This window comes from Macaca mulatta, chromosome 19, assembly GCF_049350105.2.
Source record: "Macaca mulatta isolate MMU2019108-1 chromosome 19, T2T-MMU8v2.0, whole genome shotgun sequence".
Taxonomy (NCBI): Eukaryota; Metazoa; Chordata; class Mammalia; order Primates; family Cercopithecidae; genus Macaca; species Macaca mulatta.
Genome location: NC_133424.1, coordinates 47,253,481 through 47,272,188, shown reverse-complemented (window position 1 = coordinate 47,272,188; position 18,708 = coordinate 47,253,481). Strand labels below are relative to the sequence as shown.

The window sequence follows — 18,708 nt, the reverse complement described above, 5'->3', positions numbered from 1 at the left end:
GCTTCCTTCAGTCTCGCCTCCCTGCGGTGTGGGCACCGGCTGGCGCTGGCCGCGGGAAGTCCTTCTAGCAGCCTCTCGTATCTTCCCGCGGCTGTCACGGCTGCAGCCCCCGTCCCGCCCATCCGGGTCCACTCGGCCGATGGCCCGGTTCGGTTCTTAAGTTCTGATTGGCCAGTGCCAGACGACGATGCCCCGCCCACGCCCTCCTGCCAATGGCTCAGAGACAAGGAGGCGCGGCCTATCCCTGGGAGAGGATGAAGTGGGAGGGCGAATACTGAGTAAGAGCGCCGATTGGGTGGAAGGCGGGCCCTTGAGGCCTCTGGGAGCTCCCATTGGCCTGCGAGCTCAGCGTCTGTAATGTGGGGCGGAAATGGCTGGGAGGGGGATGGGGATGTTGAATTTGGAAATTGGAGGGGACGCTGGTGGACGGTCAGTTTTGGGGAGTGCTGGGGGTGGAGATGGGTGTCAAGAGGGCTGAAAGTGGGGATCCGGGGGAGCCCAGAGTAGGAGTCCGAGGAGGCTCAGAGCTTGGAGTCCTAAAAGGCTCGGAGTCGGGGGTCTGAAGGATTCAGGGAGGGAAGAAGGTTTGGGAGTCAGCCTCAGAGCTAAAGATCCCAGGGTGCTGGAGTGAAGGGGCACTTAGGAAGGGAAATCCGAGGGGCGTCCAAATGGGAGGATCCGAGGAGGCTGAGGGTGGACATGTCTGAGGAGGCTCAGATTGGGGTTACAGGGGTGCACAGAATGGGATTCGGTGGGGGGCGGGGGTCGCTGAGTGTTGATAGCCGGGCTCACAGTTGCAGGTCTGAAGCGAGGTCTTAAGGTGTTTAAAGGGGTTCTGGGGTGCAACCCTGGGGGCTATATGTAGAGCTTTTGAGAAAGGCTCCCTGTGTGTGGGGCCAGACGATGTTCTCTGTGGGAGGATTGAGAGGGCATATGTGTAGTTTGATGGGCCCTTAGTAAACAGAGTAATGGGGGATTATTCTTGGGGTTCATTGCTTCCGGGCATGGAGCCTAGGGGCTCTCTGTGTGGCTTGTAAGATGCTGAAGACTCAGCTTTTAGAGACCAAGTGAGTTTCAGAAGAGGGCTGAGGTGAGGCCTGGCCTGTGATGGCGTGGAAGGCTGCGTTGTGGTGTTAGGGTGGGAGGCCTAGTGACTTCAGCGTGTCCTCCCCTCCCTACAGGATTAGGTGCAAGGAGTTGGTGGTGATGGAGGAGCAGGACGCCAGAGTCCCGGCCCTGGAACCATTCAGAGTGGAGCAGGTTGTCAGAACTCGGGGTGCAGAGGGTGAAGGAGGCAGGCTGACTCCTGAGTTCTTGGGTTGGGACTGCCCCCTTCCTCCAAATTCATTCTTACTGTCAGAGTCCATTCTGGAATGGCACTGGTCCCTTGACTTCAGACCCTGACCTGTCTGAGGACATCCTGAGCCTGTCTCCAGGCATAGGGGTTGCTCTGTGATGATATGTCCTCTGTGTGGGTTGAAGGGCCACATCTTCAAGGAGGTCTGTCTATCCTAGGCACCACCTGTAATCTACTATGTCCCAGACTTCATCTCCAAAGAAGAGGAGGAGTATTTGCTTCGACAGGTGACCTCAGTGCCCTTCTGGTCTGTTTCCCCACTCTTCCCATATTCCTCCCCAATGCCCATCCTCTGTATGAAAGCCCACAAGGCTGCAGTGAAGACCCTGACAAAAGGAACAAGGAAGTTACAGAGCTCATACTGCCTCTACTGAGATAGCCCAATCCTGCTAGCTTAGAGAATAGGGGGTTATAAACATAGGCTGAGATAGCCCAGTTCAGATCATTGAGATTGGGGAGTAAATAATTTAGTGTTCAGATTTCTGTGCGGAGATAGCCCAGTAAACTCTTTCCTGTGCTAAAATAGCTCAGCATAGACCCAGAGCCTTAGGAATAAGGTTACCAAACACAGACCATCTATGCTGAGATGGCCCAGTCTGCATTCCGTTCTTAAGGTTTGGGGAAAGAAGAATTTACAAAGCTCAGAGTCCCTGCCCTTTGCAGCCCCAGAGCCTAAGTTACAAAGCACAGATCTTCCCTGTGTTGGAGTAACCCACTGATCTTGAGTCCAGGAAAAAAAATTAGCTACAGAACACAGACTTCTTTTGCTGAGATAGCCCATTCGAGACCTTTGCGTTCTTGGCATTGAAAAATCTACATATTATAGAATTCCTGGGCTGAAATAGCCCAGTACAGCTCCATAACCATGAAGGGAATGAGTAGATTATCAACTAGAGCATAGACTTGTTGGACTGAGATAGCCCATTCTAGACCATTAGGATCTTGGCAGTGGAAGATTTTCAAAGTACTTTCTTTGCTGTGCTGAGATAGCCCAGCTTTGCATATTCCCTTCCCCAGGCAATAGGAACAAGGAGGCTGCAGAACTCAAACTGTCCTCAGAGAGCCCAGGAATCAGGAATTTTTGTTTGTTTGTTTTTTGAGACAATCTTGCTCTGTCGCCCAGGCTGGACTGCAGTGGTGTGATCTCAGTTCACTGTAGCCTCCACCTCCTGGGTTCAGCCAATTCTTGTGTCTCAGTCTCCTGAGTAGCTTGGATTGCAGATGTGTGTCACCATACTGCCTCCCAGGTTCAAGCAATTTTCCTGCCTCAGCCTCCCAAGTAGCTGGGATTACAGGTGCGTGCCACCATGCCCAGCTAAATTTTGTATTTTTTTTTTTTTTTTTGAGACGGAGTCTTGCTCCGTCGCCCAGGCTGGAGTGCAGTGGCGCGATCTGGGCTCACTGCAAGCTCTGCCTCCCGAGTTCACGCCATTCTCCTGCCTCAGCCTCCCGAGTAGCTGGGACTACAGGCGCCCGCCACCTCGCCCAGCTAGTTTTTTGTATTCTTTTTAGTAGAGACGGGGTTTCACTGTGTTAGCCAGGAAGGTCTCGATCTCCTGACCTCGTGATCCGCCCATCTCGGCCTCCCAAAGTGCTGGGATTACAGGCTTGAGCCACTGCGCCCAGCCTAAATTTTGTATTTTTAGTAGAGACGGGGTTTCCCCATGTTGGCCAGGCTAGTCTCGAACTCCTGACCTCAAGTGATCTGCCCGTCTCGGCCTCCCAAAGTGCTGGGATTACAGGCGTGAGCCACCGGGTTTGGCATGGAATCAGGAAATTAGAATGCAGACTATTGGCTGGGCTGAAAAAGCCCTGTCCAGCCCCAGCACTCTTGAGTAGATTGTGAGACCCACAACTCTCAGACCATGGTTGTGCAGCCCTGATTGCTACATCCTGGTAGACATGGATGGGCTTTGAGGCCAAAGGCATTCCCAGGAAAGAAGGCAAATCACAAAATCCTAGGAACCCACTGCCCCAGGAAATGGTCCCACAGACACTGAGATGACCCATTTCCACCCCAGAGGTAAAGGCCCTTATGTTGACTGACCTAGATGGGAGAATCATAGAGGGGTGATCCTGAGAAAGGAGTGACCCCCTTCCCACCTCCTAGGTTTTTAATGCCCCAAAGCCAAAGTGGACCCAGCTCTCTGGGAGAAAGTTACAGAACTGGGGTAAGTATCCCTGGCTTGGGGCATGAGTGATTCTGGGATGTAGGCTGGGGCAGGGGACTCAGGTCCAATAGACTTAAGACATCAGAGGGTCCCTGACAGCTCAAGGAGCCCCAAGAGCCAGGAGGATTTTAAAGGGGTCAGTGGAGGTCCTGAGGGATTAGCGATTTCCTGATGAGTTGGGAGTATCTGAAAGGGGCCCGTGGTCTGGAGAAGTGAGTAAACCTCGAAGGACCCAGTGGCTATCTCCAAAGGGTCAGGGGTCCCTGAGGGGATCAGGGTGCTTCCAGCCATTGTGGAATCCCTAATGGGGGATCTGTTGCTATGGGGGAGCCCTCAGGACCCCATTGCCTTCCCCAGGTGGGCTTCCCCATCCCCGGGGGATGGTTCCTGAGCGGCTGCCCCCATGGCTCCAGCGCTACGTGGACAAAGTGTCTGACCTCAGCCTCTTTGGAGGCCTCCCAGCTAACCATGTCCTTGTGAACCAGTATCTGCCTGGGGAGGGCATCATGGTAACCACACACCCTCAGCCCGTGTCCCCCCACTCAGACATCTGAGCCATGCTGGGGCAGAGGACCCTGTACCCACCCTCACTCATTAGGCAGCCACATCTCCCAAGCAGGCATTCACCTGCCTGTCCCTGGCTTGGGAGGGACAAGCCCTCGTGGGGCTTGGGAGCCCCGCGTTGACCCAGAGGGTGGGGGTTGTGGACTCCTGCCCTGCCAGCCCTGGTGCCCACTCCCCAGCCCCACGAGGACGGACCACTGTACTACCCGACTGTCAGCACCATCAGCCTGGGCTCCCACACTGTGCTGGACTTCTACGAGCCGCGGCGGCCGGAGGATGATGACCCTACAGAAGAGGTGGGCCCCCAGACACTGCCCCAACTGCTTGTAGGCACTTCAAGAACTAAATTCCAAGATGACCTGGTCCCACGTGCCTTTGGGGTACTCCTGGCACTCTCCCAGATACCTTCCCTTGTACCCTCATGGGGTGTACCCTCATGGGGTATACCCACTTCCTCCCAGACACCCAGCCCATCTGCTTACAGGGTGCCCTACGTGCCATGATTTCCACAGGCTCCCCGATGCCCCCACCTGCTGAGTGGATGCCCCTGACTCCCTAGCAGACACTGATATCCTCAGATACCCCACCGCCATTAACTCAGGGGGGCCTCACCTCCTCCCAGATGCCCTATCTGCCCCTGCTTAGGGTGCCCCAGATGTCCTGCTACTCTAGGAATGTGATTTGGAGTGCAGGACACCCCCAGATTCTCCTTGGCCCCTGACACATGATTTCTCTGAGTGATGCATTTCTAGCACCCCAGTGTTCACAGAAACACCCCTGAACACCCTGACCCACTCCTTCTTGGGGCTTGCCCTCAAGCCCTGCATGCTCCTGGATGCTCTGATACTCCCTCAGCTGTGCAGTTGTCCTCTCATGTCCTGATATCCTTGGGGACCCCCACTGCCTCTAACCTCTGCCTCACTCTGCCTCACCTGGTTCTGGCTTCAGCCATGCTCTCTCAGCCCAGCTCTGCCTGCATTTCCTGGGGACTGCTGATTTCTGGGTCCCAGCCCCAGCCCCAGCCCCTTGGAGATCCCAGCTGCAGCTCCCACGGTCCGCTGACCCTTTGACGCCCCCATCTGCCGCCTAGATCCTGCCCCCTCCCGAGGGACTGCAGAGCCCTCGCCCTCCCTTCCTGGCAGCCCCAGCCCAGGCCCCAGCAATTTTCACTCCTGAACCACCAAAGCCTCCATCATTGTGAGCGCACTTGCTCTTCAGCCTTTGCTGGGGACTCGCTGACCCCCGGAGCCTGCCGACCTCTCGCCCACCCCCCGACTTCTTGAGCCCCGCTGACCCTCAACCCACCCTGCAGCCTCGGCCTCCGCCCCGGCCCACCACCTCGCTACTGCTGGAACCGCGCAGCCTGCTGGTGCTCCGCGGCCCCGCCTACACGCGCCTCCTCCACGGCATAGCCGCCGCCCGCGAAGACGAGCTGGACGCCGCCTCCCTGCCGCCCAACGCGGCCGCCTGCCCGTCGGCGCGGCCCGGAGCCTGCCTGGTGCGCGGCACCCGGGTCTCGCTGACCATCCGCCGCGTGCCCCGCGTGCTGCGCGCCGGCCTTCTGTTGGGCAAGTGACCGCCAGGGCCGGGACCCCTCGGATTCCCGGGTTCCTGCCCTCTTGGGGCTGCCGTGACTGCGACCTTGGAACCGTGGGCAGAGGGGGCTCCCCTGGTTTATTTATTTTCCCAGTAATTTTGTGTGAGCTACAGAAGACCCCATACCAAATAAACAAAAAATCTTTCCTTGGTCTTAGATTTTTATTTTTTAGGGAGCCAGATGCTTGGGTTCCTGAGGGGCGCGGCATCTAGGGTCTTAAACGAATGGGGTAGGCCCTAGAGGTCAGATGTCTGGGTCCCCAGTGGGGCAGAATCCATGGCTCTTGAGGAGGTGGGGGAAGGGTTCTATCTGGAACCCTCTTGGATGGCCTGAAGTGATGCTGGGAGATTTAGCTACTGGCCTGCTAGGGAGGAAGGAGTTAAGTGGCTCTTCTGTCACCTGAGCTGGGCATCAAATGGCCTGGTCCAGGTTCCTCTTGGAAGGGGCGGAGCCAGACCTGTCCTGGGCCTCTCCTGCAGCCTCAGGCCCCTGTGACTACAGCGTAGGAGCTCTGGGACACCCTTGTCTAGGGAAGAGGTCTTACTGGCTGCCCTCACCTGACTTTGTGTCCCCAGGCCCCCAGCCATGGCCCTGTCCCTGCCTCTGGGCCCTAGACTTGGCTCAGAGCCCTTCAACCACCCCCCGGGAGCACCTAGGGAGCCGGACATTGTTGGATGCACCGTCTGCCCCGCATCCGGAGAGGAGGGCACGAGGTGGGGGCCTGGGCTTTGGAAGCTTGTTTGCAAGAGGGTAGGCGTGGTGGCAGGGGCCATATGAGGGTAGGAGGTGCCATGGCTGTGATCACCTGGGGACACAGGAGAGGCCGCCGGGGTTGGGGTGAGGGTAGGCTGAAAAGTGAGGTGTTGAGACTCACCCAGTCACCGCCCCCTGCCTCCTAGCCCAGAGCAGGCCCAGACCCTGAGGCAGGACTCCTTGGACCCTCCTGAGCACTTCCAGGGTGGGCCAGGGGGCAATGAGCCTGCTGCTCAGCCCCCAAGATGGTCAACACCCTCTTCCTACAAGGACCCAGCTGGGGGCAAACACTGTGAGGTGAGCTGAGGTGACCCAGACCCCTTATGCCAGCCCTACCTCCTCTCTGTCCTCCGGAGTCTGGCCTCCACAGTGAGGACTGGGTGATGATTCTGGAAAGGTGTTGGGTGTCTGTAGGGGGAGGGACCCTCTGGAAAAGTGTTTCAATATCTGACCAACCAGGGAGACGTATTTTCTTTTTTTTTTTTTCTTTTTTGAGATGGAGCCTCTCTGTTGCCTAGGCTGGAATGCAGTGGTGAGATCTCTGCTCACTGCAACCTCCGCCTCCCAGGTCCCACTGATTCTCCTGCCTCAGCCACCCAAGAAGCTGGGATTACAGGCGCATGCCACCGCACCTGGCTAATTTTTTGTATTTTTAGTAGAGATGGGGTTTCAACTTGTCGGCCAGGCTAGTCTCAAACTCCCGACCTCAGGTGATCCGCCCGCCTCAGCCTCCCAAAGTGCTGGGATTACAGGCGTGAGCCATCGTGCCCAGCCATATTTCTTTTTTATTAAAAAAAGAAAAAAAAAATAGAGACGATGTCTCACCATGTTGCCCAGGCTGGTCTTGAACTCCTGATCCTCCGGCCTCGGCCTCCCAAAATGCTGGGGTTATAGGTGTGAACCACTGCACCTGGCTGAGAAGCATTTCATCATTGCACCTGATGTAGCCCCATTCTTCCGAGAATGGGTACCCCGGGGGGGTACCCAGCCCCGCTCCCTGTCCAGAGCCCCCGGGCCTCAAACATCCAAGTTTCCAGGAGCTATAAAACCTGGAGACCTTGAACTAGATGTCTCTCCTCAGGCCTGGCACCACTGGGAAGGCCCCCCAGTGGAAGCGACCCTGGTGCAGACAGACCTGGAGATGGACTGCCGCAGAGAAGTTTCCAGAAGCTTACAGAACGGGGTGGGGATGGGAGCAGGGGTGATATCTTGATTGGCCCACTGGTCCTGAGCTGGCTCCTGTGTTCCCCAGCACCCCATCTCTGGCCTGGAGGTACTAGAGGCTGAGCAGGACAGCCTGCACCTGTGCCTGCTGGGGCTGGGCCGCCGGCTGCAGGACCTGGAGCAAGGCCCGGGGCGCTGGGCATTGGCCCAGAGTGGGATGGTGCAGCTGCAGGTAGGCAGGAGAGGCCAGGATGTGGGGGTGTGCAGGGCCCCAGCAGTGGGTGCCAGCATTCCGGGATGGGAAATGGGTTGAGTGCATGTTCCAGGCCTGTGCGGAGGGGGTAACTCTAGGTTTTGGGTCTCTGGTGTGTGTGTGGGATGATGTCCAACCATGTGTCCTCAGGCCCTCCAGGCGGACCTACGAGGGGCAGCTGAGCGCGTGGAGGCGCTGCTAGCGTTTGGTGAGGGGCTGGCACAGCGGAGTGAGCCCAGGGCCTGGGCAGCCCTGGAGCAGATCCTGCGGGCCCTGGGAGCTTACCGAGACTCCATCTTCCGGCGGCTCTGGCAGCTGCAGGCCCAGCTGGTCAGCTACAGCCTGGTAGGGCCCATCCTGATACCCCTCACCCACACCAGGCCCCAACCTCATAGCCTCCATGACCTCTGTCCTTTGACCCAGGTGTTCGAGGAGGCCAACACGCTGGACCAGGACTTGGAATTCGAGGGAGACTTGGACTGGCCAGCACGTGGTGGGGTCTGGGGGCCCTGGGCACCCAGTAGCCTCCCCACTTCCGCAGAGTTGGAGTGGGATCCGGCGGGGGACATTGGGGGTCTTGGGCCCTTGGGACAAAAGACAGCCTGGACACTAGGAGTGCCCTGTGAGCTGTGTGGCCACAGGGGCCCCCAGGGCAGGGGACAAGTCCTCGAGGTGAGAGCAGACCCCCTCGAGGGACCTCCTGCCAGGCACCCTGGGGACATCTCTGTGCACCTTCTAGCAGGGTCCTGCCCTTCCAAGGAGGTGTCAGTGGCTCTGTCTCCCCCTCCATCTCTGTCTCTCAGTGTCTCCTTCTATCTCACTGTTTCGCTCTCTCTTGTCTCTTTCTACATCCTCAAGCCCGATCTCAAATTCACTCCTGAGGCCCCCAGATGATGCCCCATTCACCTCCTGACTGTCCCGGTCTCTCCTGGTGCTGCCTGTTCAGGGAGGCCTGCCCTGACCTCCAAACATGAGCACTCCTAGTTTCTTACTTTATTTCCTAACAGCACTCACCACAGCTTGACTTTGTATATTTACTTATTTTTAAAAATTTTTATTTATTTTTTGAGACAGAGTCTCACTCTGTTGCCCAGGCTGGAGTATAGTGGTGTGATCTTGGCTTGCTGCAACCTCTGCTTCCCAGGTTCAAGCGATTCTCCTACCTTGGCCTCCCTAGTAGCTGGGATTACAGGTGTGCACCACCATTCCTGGCTAATTTTTGTATTTTTAGTAGAGATGGCGTTTCATCATGTTGGCCAGGCTGGTCTTGAACTCCTGACCTCAGGTGATCCACCCGCCTCGGCCTCCCAAAGTGCTAGGATTACAGGCATGAACCACCGCACCAGGCCGCAGTTACTTATTACGTTTTTTTTTTTTTTTTTTTTGAGACGAAGTCTCACTCTTTCGCCCAGGCTGGAGTGCAGTGGCCAGATCTCAGCTCATGCAAGCTCCGCCTCCCAGGTTTACACCATTCTCCTGCCTCAGCCTCCCGAGTAGCTGGGACTACAGGCGCCCGCCACCTCGCCCAGCTAGTTTTTTGTATTTTTTAGTAGAGACGGGGTTTCACCGTGTTAGCCAGGATGGTCTCAATCTCCTGACCTCATGGTCCGCCCGTCTCAGCCTCCCAAAGTGCTGGGATTACAGGCTTGAGCCACCGCGCCTGGCCTACTTATTAATTTATGGTCTGTCTCTCTCCTGTCAAATATAAGTTCCACGGAGGCCAGGAATTTGCCTATTTCCATCCCCACTGTGTCCTCAGCTCCTAGAACAGTTCCTGGCTTGTAATAGAAACTCATTACATATTTATTGAATGAATGAATAAATAATGTCTCTCCTCTCTTGGTTTCTTTGGCTCTGCCCATGTCTGTCTGTCCTGTGAGATCTCTCTGTTCCCCCAGAATCTCATCTCTATGACACCTCCTATCCTGGCCCTCCCCCAACCACATTTCTGTTTGTTGCTGGTTCTCCAGGAACCACACACCTCTCACTCCCAACAGGACATGCTGGAGTCTGGCCTCAGCTACCGGAAACACTTAGCAGGTCACCAAAGACGCTCCCTGCTCCGGAAGCCTCAGGTGAGCCAGTTCTCAAACAGGTGTAGCACTCAGGAATCTTGATGGCGAGTGACAGAAACCCAAGAAATGAAAAGGCACAAAAAAGGGAACGCTATTAAAAAAAAAAAAAATGTAACGGAAAGGTCCAGGCACTGTTGAATTCAGAGCCTGAAATAACACCAGGGCCAGGCTGGGCACAGTGGCTCACACTTGTAATTCCAGCACTTTGGGAGGCCGAGGCAGGCGGATCACCTGAGGTCTGGAGTTCGAGACCAGCCTGGCCAACGTGGTGAAACCCCGTGTTTACTAAAACTATAAAAATTAGCCGAGTGGGGCCGGGCGCGGTGGCTCAAGCCTGTAATCCCAGCACTTTGGGAGGCCGAGACGGGCGGATCACAAGGTCAGGAGATCGAGACCATCCTGGCTAACATGGTGAAACCCCGTCTCTACTAAAAAAATACAAAAAACTAGCCGGGCGAGGTGGTGGACGCCTGTAGTCCCAGCTACTTGGGAGGCTGAGGCAGGAGAATGGCGTGAACCCGGGAGGTGGAGCTTGCAGTGAGCTGAGATCCAGCCACTGCACTCCAGCTTGGGTGACAGAGCAAGACTCCGTCTCAAAAAAAAAAAAAAAAAAAAAAAATTAGCCGAGCATGATGGCACATGCCTGTAATCCCAGCTACTCGGGAGGCTGAGGCAGGAGAATCACTTGAGCCCGGGAGGCAGAGGTTGTGGTGAGCTGAGATCACACCACTGCACTCCAGTCTGGGCGACATAGTGAGACCTTATCTCAATAAATAAATAAATAAATAAAAATTAAAAAAGAAATAACACCAAGGCTCAGTCCCTCCCTTTCTTGGGCTCTAAGTCCCCAAGGTGGCTTCCTTCTCAGCAAAATGGGTGCGCCAGTGGCTACACAGTCACTCCCACTGGTTTACCCACCCCAGGGGAGGGAGCGTGCCTCTGACCCTACTGACAGCTGCCAAAGTCCCAGGGCTGACTCCCACTCACCAGCTGAGGTCATGGGCTGCACCTTGAATAAACCAGAGTGCTCGGATTGGCCAGGTCTGGGTCACACCAATCATGGAAGTTGGGCAGGTGGGTGTCAGCTTCACCTGAACCTGAAGGTCTGGGAGTGGAAGGCGTGACAGCCTCCCACCTCCAATTGAGGCACTGTTACCAGAAAAAGAGGATTGTGCTGGATGAAGGACAGACACAACCAGACATCCACTACACTTGGAGATATTCCAAGTCCATGTGGGGTCCTGGGGATGAGGAGGTGCCAGGAAAGGAGGAGAAATAAGACCAGCCCTGTAGGTCTACAGTAGTAGGGTAAAGGCGACACGAAGTGTCACTTCTGGCTGGGCACTGTGGCTCACACCTGTGATCCCAACACTTTGGGAGGTCAAGGCAGGAGGCTTGCTTGAGGCCACATAGTGAGAACCGCCCCCACCCCTCATCTCTACAAATCATTAAACAAAAGTAAATGGTTGTAGTGGCATGTGCCTGTGGTCCCAGCTATTAGGGAGGCTGAGGTAAGAGGATCACCTGAGCCCAGGAGGCTGGGGCTGCCATGAGTCGTGATTGTGAAACCGCACTCCAGCCCGGGTGACTGAGCGAGACCCTGTCTCAAAAAATAATGTGTCAGCCAGGCGTGGTGGTTCATGCCTGTAATCCTAGCACTTTGGGAGGCCGAGGCAGGCGGATCACTTGAGGTCAGGAGTTTGAGACCAGCCTGGCCAACATGGTGAAACCCCATCTCTACTAAAAACACAAAAATGAGCCGGGAGTGGTGCCACCTGTAGTCCCAGCTACTCAGGAGGCTGAGGCAGGAGAATCGCTTGAACCCGGGAGGCGGAAGTTGCAGTGAGCTGAGATTGAGCCATTGAACTCCAGCGTGGGTGACAAGAGACTCCGTCTCAAAATAAATAGTGTCATTTCTATCCACTCTGCTGCTGGCTGCTCTCCCTCCTTAGGACAAGAAGAGGCAAGCATCTCCCCATCTCCAGGACATGAGGCTGGAGGGGAATCCCGGGTGAGGTGCCTGAGAGATGGGACTAGGGTGTGGGGGACAGAGCTCCTAGTGGCAGCCCACCTGTATGTTTAACACTGCATTTCCCTTCACAGGGCCCCCGATCCTGCATCCAGGCGGCCCCTGACCTTCCTGCTTATCCTCTTCCTCCTCTTCCTCCTCCTGGTGGGTGCCATGTTTCTCCTGCCCGTGTCAGGAGGCCCCTGCTGCTCTAACGCCCGAATACCCAGGACACCCTACCTGGTGCTCAGCTATGTCAATGGTCTTCCCCCAGTCTGATGTGTGTAATAAATGGTCACTGTCAAAGGATGTGTGAGGATACTAGGTGCCTGCGTACCCGGAATCTAGGATGTGGTCTGGATATGTCTGGATGGACCCTTTTGCCTTGAGGACAGAACACACAGAACCGCATCAGCCCATCTTGGGTGGGGCTGCTCCAGACTCTGACACAGTTAAGCACCAGTTCTTAATTCAGGCGTGGCAGGGGACTCTGGACGTGAGCTCAGGAAGGGAGAAAGCCAATACTGGGTGAGTTACTAGTTGCTGCTCTGGGCACCTGGGGTGTCATCCCATTGCTGGTTGCACCCTAGGGACAAAGAAGTTGTGGCTTTTTTTTTTTTTTTTTTTTGAGATAAGAGTTTCACTCTTGCCTAGGCTGGAGTGCAATGGTACAATTTCAGTTCACTGCAAACTCCGCCGCCAGGATTCAAGTGATTCTCCTGCCTTAGACTCCAGAGTAGCTGAGATTATAGGCATGTGCCACCACATCAGGCTAGTTTTTTTTTTTTTTTTTTTTTTTGAGACAGGGTCTCACTCTGTCACCCAGACTTGAGTGCAAAGGCATGATATCGGCTCATTGCAACCTCTGCCTCCTGGGTTCAAGAGATTCTCTGGCCTCACCCTCCCAAGTATCTGGTACTACAGGCATGTGCCACCACACCTGGCTAATGTTTGTATTTTTACAAATCCTTTGAACCTGGGAGGCGGAGCTTGCAGTGAGCCGAAATCGTGTCACTGCACTCCAGCCTGGGTGACAGAGCAAGACTGTCTCAAAATAAATAAATTAAAAAAAAAAAAAAAAAGCAAGCAACTTCGTTTGGAGAGACAGCAAACCAAGAAGATGGCAGACTAGTGTCCTAAAGAACCATCTCAAGTTAGTATAAGTTTTAGGTTTCTTTTTATGCTAGAGAAGGGTGTTGAGGTTAGGTGACCAATGACTGTAGACATCTGGATGCCAGCAAGAGTCCAGAAGAAAACTTCTTTGACTATGTAGGTCAGGTCACCATATTCTTGTAAATCTCTAGTATAACATTGTTACTTGTGTGTACAGTTTCCTGATCTCCTGGTGGCCTGGTTAGTTTTGGGAAAGGGACAGTTATTTTTTTAAAGTTGAGCTCTAAACTAAATTCCTCCTATAATTAACTGGTCTACACACAAAGCTAAGCAGAAGCTTTTAACCTAAAGGATGTTACTGCAGGGCGTCAGAGGCAAAATGCAGTCAGTCATGCTAAGCCTCCCACCACTGTGACACACACACCCCATCAATTTAGCAGCCAACAGTAGAGTCATTGTTCTTCTGTAGTTCCAACCAAAGTCCCAAGGCTGGCTCCTCTGGCTTCTGTCACATGCTCCACCTTTGCTGGGGGCTGCAGTCAGCCCCACCTAAACCATGTGGACTGAAAATGGCAGAAGGGTGGGTCTCCAAAGAGTATCAAGTTGTTGCTACTAGAAGAGGGGAACAGACACTGATGGGGTGGGGGAAGCTGCAGATTCTGGGAGAGACTCCAGGTTCAGGGAAAAGTCACCATGCAAACCAGATTTGTCCTGTTTCAAAGGCCAGGTTGAGACTCTGGCATCAACCAAAGAGGAGGCATGGTCCCCCTGAGATCACCAGCAAATAGGGGGAGCAGTCTTGGCAATATTGCCCCAATAGGCCCGGTAATGGAGCACATCTGTGTCATTCGTTCATTTAACAAATATTAACTGTCTGCTATGAGTCAGGTCCTGGTCAAGGAGCAGAGACAAGACAGTGAACAAGACAGTGCCTCTGGTGCCTCTGGAGCTAGCTGACATTCTACTTGGGGAAATTGACAATAACTAAAAGAAATAAGTGAAATATGTAGTGGTCACAGGGTGGTAAGTGATGAGGAGAAAAATAAAGTGAGCAAGAGGCGGGGGGGGCACAACTGAAACAATGTGGTTGAAGAAGGCATCAGGGAGTCAGTAGAATGGAGCCACTATGTTAAAATTTCGCCATGAGAGCAGATTGTAGTGAGGAAACAGGCCATGGGGACTCAGAATAGTGCTGTCCAATAGAAATTGAATGTGAGGCCAGGCATGGTGGCTCATGCCTGTAATCCCAACACTTTGGGAGGCCAAGGCAGGTGGATCACTTGAGGTCAGGAGTTCAAGACCAGCCTGGTCAACATGAAGAAACCCCGTCTCTACTAAAGATACAAAAATTAGCCGGGCATGGTGGCAGGTGCCTGTAATCCCACCTACTCGGGAGGCTGAGGCAGGAGAATCACTTGAACCCAGGAGGCGGAAGTTGTAGTGAGCCAAGACCACACCACTACACTCCAGCCTGGGTGACAGAATGAGACTCTGTCTCAAAAAAATAAAAAAAAAAAAGAAAAAGGATAGAATGTGAGCCACAAATGTAGTTACAAATTTTCTAGCAGTCACATTAAAACAGTAAAAATGGATTAATTTTAATAATTTATATTCTATTTAACCTGTCTAAAATATTATCACTTCAATATGTAGTCAATACAAAAATAATGAGATCTTTTACAATCTGTTTTTCTTACTAAGTCTTTGAAATCTAGTGTGTATTTCACACTTACAGCACATCTTAATTCAGACGCCAAATTTTTAACAGATAAAATGCAATACAGTCCTACTAAAACAATGAAGTCATGTAATAAAAAATATTTTACATTCAAAATACTTTCACATTACATTTACATTTAAATTACTTCAATTTTAAAATTTAGGCTGAGCATAGCAGCGCAAGCCCTATGTTGCCCAGGCTGGTCTCGAACTCCCAGGCTTAAGTGATCGGCCCACCTCAGCCTCCCCAAGTGCTGGGAAACCTTTTAAAACTAGAACAAACTGCCATATGCCCTTACCCAGATTCACCAGTGGTTAACACTTTGCTTCATGTGATTTACCATCCATACCCTTGCTAATATATTTATATCAGTGCATATGTTTTGGAACCATTTGAGAGTAAGTTGCAGACACGAGGCCTTTTTACTCCTACATTCTTCAGCGTGTATGTCTTAAGAACAAGGCCATTCTCTCACACAATTACAGTAGTTATCAAAATCAGAAAATTTAACAACTCAGTTCTATTTTTAACTCAATCTGTAGTCTAAATGACTCTAATCCCTGTATGTCTTTTATAGTGATTTTCTTAGATCAGGGGATTTCTTGTTTAACAGATGGGTCAAGGGATTGAGAAACATTGACCCTGTGCCTTAGCAGAGTAAAAAACAGAACAGCAGCCCAGGGCTGCTTCACGCATATAATCCCAGCAATCTGGGAGGCCAGGGCAGGCGGATCACTTCAAGAGTTCGAGACTAGCCTGGCCAACGTGGTTGAAACCCCATGTCTACTAAAAATACAAAAAAAATTAAAAAAATAAAAAAATAGCTGGGAATGGTGGCGGGTGCCTATAATCCCAGCTACTCACCAGGGGTGGGTGGGGGGCAGGCGCTGAGGCAGGAGGAGTGCTTGAACCTGGGAGGCGGAAGTTGCAATGAGCCAAGATTGCGCCACTGCACTCCAACCTGGGCAACACAGTGAGGCTTTGTCTCAAAAAAGCAAACAAAAAAGCAGAGCAGCAGACGCACACAGAGGGTCAGCAGAGAACTGGGCACTGGTCCATGCTTGACACATAAGCATCCTCGGAGCCAAGGACTCGGGTGATGGTTTATCTGGGATGTGATCCCAGGAAGCGCGAGTGGGGAAGAGACAGGGCAGGCGGAAAGCCAAAAACAGTGCTCACACCACTGTGGGCAACTGGGGGTCCATCCCACAGGGTACCTCTGAGGAACCCTGCAGAACACATGTTCCACCAGAGGACAGGTGCTCATCCAGTGACTGCTGCCCCCTACAGGCTGAGGGTTGCCTCTGAGGACATTAACCCACCTCCCAGGACTCTCAGGAAGCCCTCAGGCAGAGCAACAAGAGATGCAGGGGCTCAGGGTAGGAGGCTGCAACCTCCTGAGAACCTGCTTCTGCAGCTGCAAGTGAACCCAAGAGCGCAGGAGGGCCATGGGTGGGGGTCAGGCCTCATCATCTGCTGTCACAACAGGGTTTTTTGGGGTTTTTTTTTGAGATAGAGTCTCACTCTCGTCAGGCCTCATCATCTGTTGTCACAACAGGGTTTTTTGGGGGTTTTCTTTGAGATAGAGTCTCACTCTTGTTGCCCAGACTGGCGTGGTGGTGCATGCCTGTAATCCCAGCTACTCAGGAGGCGGAGGCAGGAGAATTGCTTGAACCTGCGAGGCAGAGGTTGCAGTGAGCAGAGATCGCACCATTGCACTTCAGCCTGGGCAACAAGAGTGAAATTCTGTCTCAAAAATAAATACAATAAAATAAAATAAAGAATAAAAATATTAGCTGGGTGTGGTGGTGCACGCCTGTAGTCTCAGCTACTCAGAAGGCTGAGGTGGGAGGATCACTTGAGCCTGGGAAGCTTAGGCTGCAGTGAGCTGTGCCACTGTACTCCACCCTGGGTGACAGAGACCCTGTCTAAAAAAAAAAAGTTAGATCACTCACCTGTGATCACATACTCAGTAAGTATGGGAGCTGGGATTCAAACCCTGCCTTCCCATTCCCGGGTCCGTGCTCTTAGCCATTGCTCACCTGTACAGCTCCTCCCTCAAATCAGGCATTCCTCCATCCTCTCCACCGGGCAAATCTCACTCATCTGTAACACCCAGGTTAACGTGTCTTCCCTTCCGACCCAGGATGCCTGGCCCCACTGGAAACTTGATCCCTGCCTGCAGCCCTGCCAGGAGCTCCAATCCTGGGGCTTGTCAGGGTTCAAGATCATGGAGCCAGGAGTGAGGGGGTGGCAGGAGATGCAGCTGGAGATGTAATTAGGGGGGCTGGATGGGTAGGACCCCATTGGTCTTTGGCTTTTACTTTGAGATGGAGCCAGGAAACAACATGATCACCCTGATGGAAGCAATTGAGGCTGAGAGAGATGAATGAGGTGGCTGAGGTCCCATGGTGAGGACAAACCTGAGACAAAGCTGAAGTAGAAGCCACGAGCAAGTAAACCCACAGCCTTGTGCCTGGGGCACGCCAGGCCCCAGCTGAGACCCTGCATTTCTTCCTTTTGCCCCCTCCAGGCCTTTCCCCACACTGGTCTTTTATTTTATTTTATTTTTATTTATTTATTTATTTTTGAGACGTAGTCTCACTCTGTTGCCCAGGCTGGAGTACAATGGTGTGATCTTGGCTCATTGCAACCTGTACCTCCAGGGTTCAAGCGATTCTCCTGCCTTAGCCTCCTGAGTAGCTGGGATTACTGGTGCCCACTACCACGCCTGGCTAATTTTTGTATTTTTAGTAGAGACGGGGTTTCACCATATTGGCCAGGCTGGTCATGAACTCCTGACCTTGCGATCTGCCCACCTTGGCCTCCAAAAGTGCTGGGATTACAGGCGTGAGCCACCGCGCCCAGCCTTGGTCTTCGTGCCTAGAAGCCTATCCTGGCAATTAATTCTTCAAATTCCAATTCTACTTTATAACCATTTGGGCATGTGGCTCCCCCACTAGGATTAGGACAGCGACTGTTTCTCTTCCATCCATCCTCCCTTTGGTCTGAGGTCTATGCTCCTTACCTGTGGTCCTCCTCCCCACAGCTACATCCACAAGAACTCATTTCCACTTACTTAACTGACATGGGTGCAAATACAGCTCAGTGATGCAAACTGCATCCCTCCACAGAATGTCTAGGGCAGGCCCATATGGGGACACAGGAGGGAGTATACCTGTGATCTATGGGGTTCATCTCCCCTCCCCTGCCCCAGGCCTTGTCGTTCATTGTAGCTGAGGCTGGACCCTTCAGCTGCGTTTGAGAAATTTCCAGGTCTGAGACCCCCACTACTGCCTCAGAGGCTTTGAGCCAGTTCTCAGCTCCACCATTTCCTGTCCCACACAAAGATGTTAAACAACTTGCCCTCCATTAGGGAGCCAACTGGGGTATCTTTGGGGGTTAAGCCAGGATGAACCCCCTCCACAAATCTGCCCAGGGGAGAGAACTATGCTGCTTCAATCAATGTGCCAGTCTAGAGGACTCCGGAGGGAGTCAGATTCCCACACCTATTACCTCCCAGATGGTCCCTTCCAGGTGTCTGTGTGTGTGTGCGGTGGTGGTGGTGGGGGGGGGGGTTTCAAAAATCCTCAAATATATAAAAGCTTTAAGACCACCAACAGGAAAGTAGACATATCCCCAATTTTATTCCCTTTGTCCAACATTCTGAGAGGGAAGGGGCAAATGAGTCAACGTTGCCCCTCAAAACCATCAAGTAGGGCCCTTTAGTTGATCAACCAGGGTGACAGACCGCTAGCCCCTTCCTCGTGGTCCTGGCTTGTCACAATTAATGGGGGAAAGTTTTCCCAAAGGGGATTCCGGGCTTCTCACCGCTTGATCAGGGAACCTTCCCAATACTTTCTCAGCAAAAAGTCTGCACTTCTCAGAGTTAAATATAGGAGAGGGGAGACTCGAGGAGCCAGAGGTGGGTGT

At 53.2% G+C, this 18,708-nt stretch overlaps 2 protein-coding genes across 18 annotated transcripts; both read left to right on the top strand.

Moving 5' to 3' along the window:
• The first annotated feature begins 324 nt into the window (after positions 1–324).
• ALKBH6 (alkB homolog 6) lies at positions 325–5,840 on the top strand. 13 transcript variants are annotated; one of them, XM_077982372.1, is made up of 8 exons: positions 391–429; positions 1,016–1,090; positions 1,182–1,260; positions 1,516–1,584; positions 3,468–3,528; positions 3,886–4,037; positions 4,272–4,388; positions 5,405–5,840. In XM_077982372.1, the coding sequence occupies exons 3-8, from the start codon at positions 1,207–1,209 to the stop codon at positions 5,666–5,668; spliced, it is 717 nt and encodes a 238-aa protein (XP_077838498.1). In that variant the 5' UTR covers positions 391–429; positions 1,016–1,090; positions 1,182–1,206; the 3' UTR covers positions 5,669–5,840. The 13 variants fall into 13 exon arrangements, with proteins under 13 accessions (XP_077838495.1, XP_077838500.1, XP_077838499.1 ...); XM_015123724.3 differs by having other exon boundaries at positions 391–430; positions 1,004–1,090; XM_015123726.3 differs by lacking the exon at positions 1,016–1,090 and having other exon boundaries at positions 330–429; positions 4,310–4,388.
• Positions 5,841–6,136: 296 nt separating this feature from the next.
• SYNE4 (spectrin repeat containing nuclear envelope family member 4) lies at positions 6,137–12,456 on the top strand. 5 transcript variants are annotated; one of them, XM_077976370.1, is made up of 8 exons: positions 6,137–6,402; positions 6,589–6,739; positions 7,695–7,838; positions 8,010–8,189; positions 8,283–8,531; positions 9,830–9,934; positions 11,887–11,945; positions 12,038–12,251. In XM_077976370.1, exons 1-8 carry the CDS (start codon positions 6,275–6,277, stop codon positions 12,219–12,221), a joined length of 1,200 nt encoding a protein of 399 aa, XP_077832496.1. In that variant the 5' UTR covers positions 6,137–6,274; the 3' UTR covers positions 12,222–12,251.
• The last annotated feature ends 6,252 nt before the right edge of the window (positions 12,457–18,708 follow it).

Bases quoted from the DNA above. Each gene is read 5' to 3' on its own strand.
- ALKBH6 (XM_077982370.1), top strand. From the start codon at position 371: ATGGCTGGGAGGGGGATGGGGATGTTGAATTTGGAAATTGGAGGGGAC. The intron at 446-1,197 runs GCTGGGGGTGGA...AGGTGCAAGGAG, and splicing joins GACGGTCAGTTTTGGGGAGT to TTGGTGGTGATGGAGGAGCA. The intron at 1,585-3,467 runs GTGACCTCAGTG...CCCACCTCCTAG, and splicing joins AGGAGTATTTGCTTCGACAG to GTTTTTAATGCCCCAAAGCC.
- SYNE4 (XM_077976370.1), top strand. From the start codon at position 6,275: ATGGCCCTGTCCCTGCCTCTGGGCCCTAGACTTGGCTCAGAGCCCTTC. The intron at 9,935-11,886 runs GTGAGCCAGTTC...CTCCCTCCTTAG, and splicing joins CCCTGCTCCGGAAGCCTCAG to GACAAGAAGAGGCAAGCATC. The intron at 11,946-12,037 runs GTGAGGTGCCTG...TTCCCTTCACAG, and splicing joins AGGCTGGAGGGGAATCCCGG to GGCCCCCGATCCTGCATCCA.